Below are 12,102 nucleotides of genomic sequence, written 5' to 3'. Positions count from 1 at the left end.
GCACTGGCCCATGTTTAGATGGTATGTTATTGAGCATTCACGCTATCAATCCTATTTCACCTATATTTATCCCTGTGTCAACACACACATACAGTGAAGTGGTGCAAACTCACTGCCCTCTGTGGAACAGTGGCAGTAGGGCTCATTATAACATGTTTTACAGCCTTTGCTGTAATTTACAAGGTAGCAAAGTCTAAAAAGAGGTCATATCAGTAACTGGAGTTGTTTAAAAGTATTGCTGTATATTCCACCTGCTAGAGCTGTTCCTTTTGGGGACTGCATAAGCGCTCCCTTGAAAATCAGTGCCTTAGGTTGAAGAGAGAGGTACCTTCCCCAAACTATTCCACCCTCTGCAAGATTTCAGAGTCCAGACAGTAAGAGAATTCCAAGGCAGTAGGGGAAGGTGGGCATTATCAACACCCCTAAAAAAAGTTTAAAGTACACAGGGCTTCAGTTTCCAGAGCATTTTTCACAAGTACTATTTATCTAGAGAACAGATATGGATCAGGCTGTAGATATACCTATTCCTATACCTTGTCTGCCAGGATGCCTGAACAATATATAAAAGGGGCTGCCCTAGGGATTGAATAGGCTGCATACAGACGGACTAGCAGAAAATGGATTGTTACCAGGTGTTCGTTTCACACAGGTCACCAGTGTCGTTTTACTAATACCAGATGTTGTTCCTTCAGTAACATGTTCAGTTTTCGTAACAACTGCTGCAATGAAATGTAATACCTGTGTATGGAGATTTAAAAGGCATATCTTGCCAGAGTTGATTACTTGCCGCACAGAGTCTATGCTGGTACCATACAGATTCTTCTCAAACTCGCCATGCTCAATAAATTTCCCTGCAGATATGTCAGTCTCAAATGTCTGCCGTGAGATGAAATGGTAATCTCTGCCAGCTACTTCATTCTCTCGCCTACTCCGAGTTGTATCTGAAATTAATAACCACCAAACAGAAGTTGAGAAAAAATGGTGTACTTCTCAAATTCCAAGTGTTTCAGGAGTAATACACCTTTTTAGGCTATAGTACTATGCAATATCCAATTAGACAAAAGGGCAGCTATTCTCTTTTCAAAAATAAATATCTCTAAACAGATTAGTCTGTGTCAATTGTATCGTACTGATCTTGCATTTAGTGTTTTTCACGCAGAATGATCTGGAAACTCTTTACCAACTAGAAAAGAAATCCCTTCACTATGCAGCCACTTTGGATGGAAAGCTCCAGCTGTTTAATAACACACAGCAACATAATTCAGGATACACAGTGGAGAATATCATACTCAATGGAAACTGCAGGGGGAATTTAGGAAAGCACAGCATAATCATCCCAAATTTGAATTTACCAGGACCCCCATGTTAAAATCACTTACTATTGTGAAGAGTTCCATGGGATTTTTAACTAGTGTAAGTGTCCCAATTTTATATCCCATCTGGGAGAAGAAAAAAAAAAAAACACACTTCCAGCAGCACCCAACACCATGCTAGGGCACTGTTCCAGTACTGACTTATCAAAGCCACTTTCTGCACACAAAGGTTATCTTTACTGATCCTCCTACCCAGAACTGATCTTACCCTGCTTAGCTTGCAATATTCACGAAGATCATAGCCTGAGGTGATCTGGTTGCAGGTTATATTTAGGATAGTGGTTATACCGTCTGACAGAACACACCCCTGTATTCACACCCTACAAACTACTGTAATAATCTTTGTACAAGGTATGCCATGTAAGGCATCTTTTGAAAACTCAATTCACTGGTCAGTAGTGTCCTGATAAAATATATGTAGCAACACTGTATGTGAAGCTTTAAGACTTTTCTGTATGATATTATTAACGTATGTTCCAAATCACACAGCTCTGCCCAAGCACAAGTTGGCAACCAGGTCTGTCCTAAATGAAGGAATGTGTGCTTGCCTTTATTTGCATTTTAGCAGTAAACAGAGTCATCAAGCAGGAGGGGAAAACAAAGGAAGTTCAAACAGGAAAGAAAAAAAAAAACAAAAAACCCAGCAGGGAATATTCTTCCATACAGACACTGTCTCCTAGTTCTCAGCTGGAAATAGGTTTCAATAGGGGGACTGGAACTATGAAAAGCAGGGACAAACACCCCAAGGGACCCCTCTCCCTGCACATCTCTTTCTCTGCACCTGAGAAGACAAAAGGAAACAGCTGTTGGACTTTGGGGAGGGATCCTGACCTGAAAATATGGTCAGTAATCTACTGGAGCATGTGGTGAGAAAGTTTGCTTTGCGACCAAGATAGCTTCTTACTAGTAAGCATTTTCATCTTTATTTTTCTTGTAACCATTTCTGACTTTTATGCATTATTACTTATACTCACTTAAAATCTCTCTTTGTAGTTAGTAAACTTGTTTTATTGTTTTATCTAATACAGTGTATTTAAACTGAAGTGTCTGGGTAACTATTTAAGGTAATAAAATGGCATATTATTCCCTTAAAGAAATAATGGACTTAATGTATTTGTACTGTCCAGGAGAAGGCCAGGCAGTACAGGACGTACATTTCTGGGGAAAATCCATGACTGGAAGTGTGTTGGGGTCAGTATAACAGAGACTGCTGAGAGCCAGCGTGTAACTGGAAGACTGCAGTTCCACACTGACACTCAGGGTGTGGCTTGCATGCTTGAGGGCTGTTTATGAGGAGCTCAGGTGGGAACTACTTCAGCAATGCATTGTAAGACATCCAAGGTTGCAGGGCAGGGGTGACAGCCCCCGCACTAGTCTGAATTGTACGCTGGTGTGTCACATGCTCCCCTTAAACTTACGAGGAACTGCAGCTGCAAAGCGATCTACTTCATTATTCATTAGCCTCTGACGTAGTTCATTCTGGCCGCAGTTCTGTGGGCCAATCAGGACAATAGGCCTTTTCCTATTTGCTGGCTGGTGATACAGTGACATTTCCTCATAGGTTAAAATTTCTTCATTGTCATAATCTTCAGAGATAAAACAAAAACAAAAAAAAACCCTGAAAAATATTATTTAAAACAAAGACGACAAACAGATATAAAACATGACTGATGTTATTACTACATGAAAAAGACAAGGTGGGTGAGATACTATCTTTTATTGAACCAACTCTCACAGACCCCTTCTTCAGGTGTGGAAAAGGTAACCAGAGTGTCAGAGCTAAATACAAGATGGGACAGACTGTTAAGCATAAGGGGTTAACTCATTTTAAGTGGTCTCCTGCAATGTAACAAGAAACCCATGGATCATCACACTTATCTCCACAGATCCAATAACCATCACAGATACTAGGAGGAATCTTATCTACAGCCAGGCACAGATACTACAGAATACGCTCAAGAGAACCTCCTTCAGTACAGGAAAACAAACAACCCCCCCCTCCCAACCCCTCTACTCCATGTGGGGTACCATCAAAAAATTACAACTCATACTGGATGGAGACCACTCCTGAAATAAATCTTTCCTGAATCTCTTCTGGCCTTCAAACAACCCCCCAGCCTTCCCAAGCTCATCATCAGAAGAAAGCTTTCCACAGACCAGGATACACTAACTCAAAGCAGCACCAGACCCTCCCAAACCAACAGATGCAAAACCTGCAGACCTATTTCTATGGTTACAATGATTAATACCCTCCACAACACACCACTCAAGATCTATGGGTCCTAATATGCCGATCACAACATGCGGTGTACCTCATCAGTGCATCAAATGCCCCAGCAACAACTATGTGCGTGAAACCAGACAATCTCTATTCTCTCAAATAAACTCTCACAGAAACATGATAAAAAGACAAACATTCTATTACCTGCGGGTGAAAACTTTTCACAAAGCAACCACTCCATCACTGATCTCTCAGTCCTTGTCCTTCAAGGAAATCTACATAACCCCTTCAAAAAAGAGGAGGCTGGGAATTTGAATTCACAACTCTGCTAGACACTAAAAATCATGGACTCAATGGAGACACTGGTTTTATGGCTCACTACAACAATTTGTAACCTAACAACCCTCATTTGTCCTATGACTGCAGAGATGTTAATTGCCCACTTCATTTTAAGTGGTCTCTGTAGCATTTAAAAGCTTCTCTTTTCCACCAACACAAGTTGGTCCAATAAAAGATATTACCTCACCCATCTTGTCTCTCTCATATCCTGGGACCAACATGGGTATAACAACACTATTACTATATGGCAGTATTAACTGTCATGTGAGCCTGACACATAATGTAAGGAGCTTAGGGAAACCCTTATCTCTTCCTTTCTCACTGTGCACCTCTCACTCGAGTCCCTCTGATGGGTATATCAGCCTTTTGGCTGAGAATTGGAGAGATCTCATTGTCTCTGTTTATTTCTCCAAGATTGCGCTATTCAGCAATGAAATACATTCCTCTTCCTGTCAGAAGAAAGTGTGCTGCCAGGCCCTATTGGCACTGATTTGGGGAATAAATTTTCTGATATGTTTATAAATTAGGTTTCTAATAAAGAAACAGTAATTCAGCAATTATTTCTTGGTATTTATATTTATAACCAAAATTCAATTTTTTTTTAGATTTTGTCATACAATTTGCATTTACCATAAATCCCAAAGGTACTTTTGTATATAGAACTCTACTGGAAGGAACTTTCTGGGGACACAGTTTCAGTCTCATATCGAATATGCATACAACATTCAATAAGAAATAGCAGGGACAAGCTTTATTTAGCACATAAGAAGAAATGGATTTGTCATTGTTATAGCAAGGTAAAGAACGTTCAGGACATTTTAACTAGATAATTCTAAAACTGACACACAGTTCACATCAGGGTTATTACTACTTACCATCGTTTTTATTGGCATTGTACAAAACTTTTTTCCGTTTCTTTTTATTTTTCTTTGCACACCAAAGTTTTCCTGGAAGTCAAATTAAAAATCACTAGAATCAGAAATCTTGGACACAAAAACAAAGCTTCTTTTTCCTGGCTGTGTACTTAAAGATGGTAGGATACAGTTTGTCTTTCTAAATATTTTACATGTATTTAAGTAAATTAAGAAATATAAATTTCTATAGATTATAGCTATGTAGTATTAGATTAATATAACTCCTACAACACAATACCCACTGCCTCCTGCATTGCTCAGACTCATAATGTGAGGTCATCTAACTCTTGTTCTCTTACCTAATACATCCAGTAGAGTTCAAATACTCCCACTTTTCTTCCACATTTCCAAGGGCCATCCTTTCTGTTAGGTCTTTACTGCTAAAAACTCTTGACCATACACTCTTATTTTGTGTCTTGACTATTATAAACTCTTATTCTCTGACTGCCTTAATATCCCTTATCTCCCTGCCAATTCATACAAGACACTTCCTAAGAACCTCCTCTTTGTTGCTTTGACCAGACTTTATCCACCCTTGTCTAGTTAAGGTGGTCTCAGAGTACACAGATCTTTAGAAGTTTTCTTCTAACCCACCTCTGTCACTATAGTAACAAGTGAGGGGTGGTGGATGAAATTCCTCTCAGAGAGAATGTGAGGCTCATCTCCTTGAATTACTCCAATGAGATTTGCATGTGCTATGAGAACATCATTTGAGTACTAACAAGCTCCTACACAAACTTCTTGCCTACACTAAGAATTTCAGAGAATTATCCCATCCAGGCTAGATCTACAGGTGGGAGAATTCTCTAAAATTCTGTATGTAGACAAGGCTCCAGAGACACTGACAATCAGAGTCCAGACACTCCAAGGAAAGAACGGAAGGTTTAAACCCCAAAAATGAGCAGCTGAACCAACTGACTGCATACTGTATTATGGTACTGTAAAAGTGTATCGAGTAAGGTCTTTTATGAAACCCTGAACTTAATGGTCATTAGGACATATCTACAAACTGTGGTTATGAATCTACATATTTATGTACATAGAAAACTGTATTCATGACCTTACTACATCTTCAACTATACCCAGGGCAGGCCTTAGGGAAAATGGCACCCTGGGTAAACTTGTATTTTGAGGCCTCGCACCCATCATCCCTGGCTCCCACAGGCTCCCTGGGCTTCCCCCCTTCCATCATTTCTGGACCCTGCTGCCTCCCCCAGTGTTTAATTTGTACTGAAAGAGATGACAGAGTTCAGCCCTGGCCCAATTTAAGCACTAGGAGGGCAGCCTGATACTGGTGGGTGTTGGCTGCGTGCCCAGCTCTGATAGCAATGCCACAGTCAGCAGCAAAGTAGAATTAAGGGTGGCATCTTGCCAGAGCCCACAACCCTCCTGCAGCCCTCTGGCCACTCCTGGCTCACCAGGGCACCATTTCAGATTTTGGGGGTGGGAGGAAACTTTAACCATGACTCCAGCGACTACTTAGGCATCTGAAAACTCTAGGTTTGTTTTTGGTTTTTTTGTTTGTTTTGCAGATAACTTAGGAGTTAGCTGACAGGAGCATTATATGTAATTGCTATATAAAGAAATAAAAAATAAATATGGCTTTAATTGGAGTTTGTATATAAAGTTTATATGTAAATTTAGAACAATCAGGAGATAATACAGCAAAATATTCCCAATCCCAAACCCAGAGGTATCAGTTCTGGAGCTTTCACACATATCAGAAACACATGGTTGATACTTCCTACACTATCTCTACTAAAATAAAAATAAATAAAATCTGCTTACTTTCTCTAACAGACACTCTGTGTTACTGCCATTATCTACTCTATTTTAGTCAACTGTTTTTCATTCCACTAAAAACATAATTTTAACATACGTGATTAAGGTTTTCCCCCCTCTTTTATTAAGGAAGGGAATATGTTTTTCTAATGATTTTGGCATTTATGTTTACTGATCAAAATAACATGTGACTCACTAACACTTGAATCCATCATTGCTAATTGGTATGATAGTTGGAACTGCATTTATTTTCATGCACATTTTAAGTTATTTTACAGATACAACTAAAAATACAATTAGAAAATAAGCAATCTTCAACTGCCCAGTCTCTAAAGTTATGTGTTTAGCTAATGTTTTTTAAACTGGCACTGCTAAGGTTAGTACAAGCTAAAGTTACATTCGAGAAGGATATGATTATTTGATTGTACCATTTCAAATAATGAATGACAAAGCACAATATGATGATAAAAAATAATAATGATAATTACTCCAGCCAGGACAGGTTAGGCATTTTAGAACTCACTACTCAAAGAACTAAATGTAAACATGAGAGAAATAAAATTATGAAATGCATAGACCTGTCAAAAAACTGAAAGAATAGCACTCTAATCCTTAGCAACTCCGAAAGAATAAAATTACAGAGACTCTACGTCCATTGCAGGAAGTACCAAGAAGTAATAAGAACAATAATACAAGTATGTGTTAGGGGGTGGGTGAGTGTGTGAGAGAGAGACACTGTGTGTGTGTGTGTGACACACAAACACAGTGTGGGTGTTTGTGAGAGACAGTGTGTGTGTACTGGGGGAAGTGTATGAGAGACACCATGCTGTCCCTTTAAGCAGAGCGGCACTCACCAGTCTGAAGGTTTGTTCAGAAAGCAGCACCTCCAGCAGCGCCATCTCACTCCTAAGCCCTGTCCCCCCTCCTCCTCCACTCTGAGGATATGGGGTACATGGGCAGGGGTGGGAGGGACATCCTGACATCAGTATTTTCCCTTCCCCCGCAGACAGGAAAGCTGCCGGGAGCAGCTGGCCAGGGCTGGCTCTAAGGCAGGGAGCAGGAGCACCATGACAGCAGCAAGGGGGGGGGGGGGGAGGAGATATCCCTGCTCCAGAGGCGCCCTGCTTATAATGGCACCCCAGGTTTTCACTCCATTCGCCCGCAGGGTCGGCCTTTGACCAGGGCAATGGTACTGCAGGGAGCGCCTTTGATACCTCCCACCTCACCTGACCTGCTGACCAAGAGCCACCTGGGCTTATGGAGGCAGCCAGCCAGCCAGAGAGAGAGAGAGAGACACACACACACCCCCCGCTGGAGAGGGCAGCCCCAAGCTGCAGTTTGACTTGGCACTCAGTCAGGTAACTCCTCCAGTGGGAGCAGCAGAGGTGGGTGCCCAGGGCTCCCCACTCTCCCCAGACAGAGAGCTCCCTGCGTTAGAAGCTCTGGGGAGTGGGGCTGGGCTTGAAGAGGCTCCTGATGGGATCTCTGGGATGGGTGGCTGAGGTTGACGGGAGGGGGAGGAAGAGGGATGTGTATGCCAGCAGCTTGCCTCTGTGCACCAGATGGAGGCTTCGATCAGCCTCTCTGCTATCTAGGTTGTGGTGGGGGTGTGCCTGCTGTACTAATGTCCCCTGAGAGCCTGCCCCTCTTGTCCAAGAAAGGGCTTGCTCTTTCCACCAGCACTGTCAGCAGGAGCGCACACTTCGCTCCACACCGGTGAGCACCAGGCTAACCAGGGGTGTTGCAGCCTGCTCCCATGCCAGCCCATCACTTCCCTGCAGAGTGGGGCATGCAGGGCCACATCCCCCCCCTCCATTTTCCGCCAGGGTTTGCCTGCTGAGCCCTCTCCCACCTTCACTGAGGAGAGGCAAACAAATAGCGGGGAGCTGTAGGGAGGGGCTGCCGCTTCAGCTCTGTAAGGAGAGGTAGTGGAGGAACAACTGCTTTCCCACAGGGGAACCGAGGGTAAGGGGGAGGCTGCCTGGGAAGGGGGAGGAGTCACTCAAGCTGTTGGGGGGGGGGGGGGGGAGCCTTTAAATTGTGCCCCCTCCCCCAGTCAGCAGGTAAGGGTCCTCCCTGCTCCCCTGGCTCAGAAGCTTCACTTGCTTGGTTCCAGGGGCTGCCTCTCAAAAGTCAGGCAGGAGGGTGCACAGGAGATAAATGGGTGAGAGATCAGCTCCCCCATGTGCCTCCCCCTGATCTGAACAGAAGGGGGAATTGGGGCAACAGAGGATAGGGGAGTAGCATGCAAACTCACTGCGCGCTCTGCCCTGTCCTAGAGATGTTCCCAACACAGTGGTACTGTAGTTTTAATGGGAGATTAACCATTAAGTAGGCATTGCCTGCCTGTCTGCTGTGACCTCCTTGAAACCCATCTCCCTTTCTTTCAATTCCTGACAGTCTGAGGGTGGGGATAGGTATTGTGTTTGTAACTGTTTCTGTTTCCACTAGTTTACTCCTGAGGGCATTCTGCACCAAAAAATAAAAATTCTGCACACAATATTGCAAAATTCTGCAAGTTTTATTTGTCAAACAAATGTGGAGGCTCCAGCATGGCAGTGGGGAGCACAAGCCACTGGCTGCACAGAAGTGGGAGATCACTGTGCAGCTCCTCCCCCCATCCCCCCACGTGAAACCAATTCAGCAATGAGGCTGCACCCAGCCCTGACACAGCACAAGGACTGAACCTGCCCCCCGAAACCCTGCGGCCCTACCTCTCTGTGTGGGCAGGCAGGCTCAGCAAGGCAGGATCCAAGTGTGGAGGGGCTTAGCGTGGAGGAATCCAAGTGTGGGGCAATCTGGGTGCAGGCAGCTCAGTAGGGGAGCTGGGTGCGGGGGGGGACCTGGATTCACAGGGGCTTGTTGGGGGATTCTGGGTCCAATGGTAATGGGACTCTGAAGGGGGTCCAAGTGAAGGTGGTTGGGGCTAAGTGGGGGGATAGAGCTTGGCAGGGGTGTCCGGGTATGGGGGGCTCAGTTCGGGGTCCAGATGCTGGCGGGGTGGGGATCCAGGTGCAGGAGGCTCACTGGGGTGGTCCAGGTGCAGGGGAAGTGGGGCTCATCGAGGAGGGGGGGAGTTTCCGAGTGCTGGGTGGTGAGGCTCAGGGGAAGGGTCTGGATATGGGGGGGTCTGGATGCACGGGGGTTGGGCAAATGGGGGTGTAGCTCCTGTACAGGGATCCCTCTCTGTGCAGCTGAGGAGCGATGGATGCAGGAAGTGGGGAGAGGGAATTTGCAGAGCTTCCTGCAGCCAGGGGAGAAATCTGGGGGTGAGTCTGACCTAGCTCCAGATGCTGTGCGGGGAAGAGGAAGTCCCATCCTCCCCAGCCCAGCTGGGACTAGCAGCTGAGCCCGACGCAGGATAGGAGCCACCAGCCGAGTCTTCTCCTGTCCCGCCTCCTGCTCCATAATGATTTACCTCTCTGCCAGCTGCCCTGGGGGCCCAAAACATACTGCTGAGGAGAGTCGCATGACCGTTCTTGTGGCTTCCCTTTGCTTCCCTTCAGAAAGTCATTTTTTGGAGGAAAGCAAAGAAATCTGAGGGGGACATAAATTCTGCACACGCACAGTGGCGAAGAATTCCCTCAGGAGTAACTAACTGTACTTAACAGTATACTGAAATTCCCTGGGATAGGGCCTTGTCTAAGCTGTTGGGCAAAGTGCTCTACACATTTCTATGCTGCAAGAAGAATAAACAAACTCCTTTCTTTACTCCTATCTTTGACTTAATCCCATATCCTGCAAACCTTGGAAGTCAATGGGGTTCTTGCTGTTAGTGTGAGGACAATGTGAGACTGTCATTTACAGTTTCAGGCCCTTAAACTGGGACAAACACTAGTGGGGATAGGATCTGCGCTCTCACTACCCCCCGCTTCATCCCTGCTGCTCTGGTCGCTTATAAATAGGCTTGGTAGAATGCAATTTTTATTACTTTGATGCTTAATATCAATTGTTTATTTTTAAGCTTTTTTGTATTTTTATAATTTTTAATTTTCACAGTTGTGGGAAATTATGGGGGGAGGTCAGATAATATTTTAATATCAGTAGAAGTTGAGGTTCAAAGAGTTCAAGCTTTAAAAGCTGTTAAAACACAAAGAGAGACAAGATGGGTGAGGTAATATCTTTGTATGGGCCAATTTTGGTTGGTGAAAGAAGTTTTTAGCTCCATAAACCTGGAGAAGAGCTCTGTGGGGTTTGAAAGCTTGTCTCTTTCACCAACCAAAGTTGGTCCAATTATGGATATTACCTCACCCACCTTATGGCTCTCATATTCTGGTACCAACATGACTACAACAATATTGCAAAAACCACTAAGTGTCAATATCACATGTCAAGATATACAAAATAAATATCCTAAAACCAGAAATGATTTGTTGATTTAACTATTCATTCAGTAGTCCATTTGTAACAATTCTAATCCAGAAGTTTATATCACTGAATTTTGACTAACAAATTCTCAAGCAGCATTTTTCTTGCTTTCCCTATCAGTAAATTTCAATTATTACTGATGAAAATATGTTCGTGGATTTGTGTGTGTACGGTGAAATCAACAGCTAATTTCTAAGTTATCTGAAGAAAGGAAAAAAAAACAACCCCTAGAGTTTTCAGGTGCTTAAGTATCCCCTGGAATCATAGTTAAAGTTGCCTCTCTTCTCCTCCTCCCCCGCCAGGAGTTGCCAGAGGACTGCAGGACGGCCATGGGTTCTGGCAAGAAGCAGTCCCCGTGTGACAGCACAAAGCCCGTCTTGAGCCACATGCTGAGCACCAGGCACCACAAGCCACAGCAGAAGCGTAGAAGTAAGGGTGTCAATACACCCTATACCATGCCACCCTTACTTCTGTGCTGCTGCTGGCGGTGGGTGACATTGCCTTCAGAGCTGGGCACCTGGCCAGCACCCACCTGTATCAGGCCAACCTGCCAGTGCGTAATTGTTCCAGGGCTGAGCTCTGGCATCTCTTTCAATACAAATTAAACACTGAGGGAGGCAGTGGGGCCCACTGGTGATGGGATGGGGGGAGTCCATGGGGGGGGGGGGCAAAATACAAGTTCCAGGGTGCCATTTTCCTTAAATTGGGCCCTATTTGCCCGTATCAAAGGCCAGCCCCAACCATACCTCATAGCAGGGAGGGGCACACCTCCTAAGCCATGTGTTTACACAAAACTGGCTCCAAGTAACCATCTATTTTCCAGCCCAGGAAAAGAGAAAATACTAGACCATCAGAGTTAATGGGAAGATATTGAAACATCCCTGTTATCACTGCAGGAGTTGCACCTCAATATCAGCGAACTGAGGAACTCAATATCAGTGAATTCCAAACACTTGATAAACAGATTCTAATGGATTTAAAAGTGAGGGAGCAAAGTACAAGATTACGGTTTATTGTTTTCTTTTGTTTATTTCAGGTTAAGAGAAATACAACAAGGAAAGGAGAAAATGAGCCAGTTAGAGTCACTGGAAAAAATGGATAAAAA

General features: G+C 44.1%; 1 protein-coding gene across 12 annotated transcripts in view; it reads right to left on the bottom strand.

Moving 5' to 3' along the window:
- The window catches only part of PALS1 (protein associated with LIN7 1, MAGUK family member), a 146,348-nt gene that overhangs the window by 14,677 nt on the left and 119,569 nt on the right, over positions 1–12,102 (bottom strand). For all 12 annotated transcript variants that reach the window (XM_037900262.2, XM_037900259.2, XM_037900263.2 and 9 more), the window contains 3 exons: positions 4,809–4,880; positions 2,792–2,959; positions 739–941 (listed from right to left, as the gene is read on the bottom strand). In XM_037900262.2, the coding sequence (XP_037756190.1) occupies positions 739–941; positions 2,792–2,959; positions 4,809–4,880 (443 nt within the window). The remainder of the gene's footprint in view (positions 1–738; positions 942–2,791; positions 2,960–4,808; positions 4,881–12,102) is intronic.

This window comes from Chelonia mydas, chromosome 6 (assembly GCF_015237465.2).
Source record: "Chelonia mydas isolate rCheMyd1 chromosome 6, rCheMyd1.pri.v2, whole genome shotgun sequence".
Lineage (NCBI taxonomy): Eukaryota > Metazoa > Chordata > Testudines > Cheloniidae > Chelonia > Chelonia mydas.
Note: the sequence above shows the minus strand (reverse complement) of the source record. Positions and strands in the feature narration are given on the sequence as shown.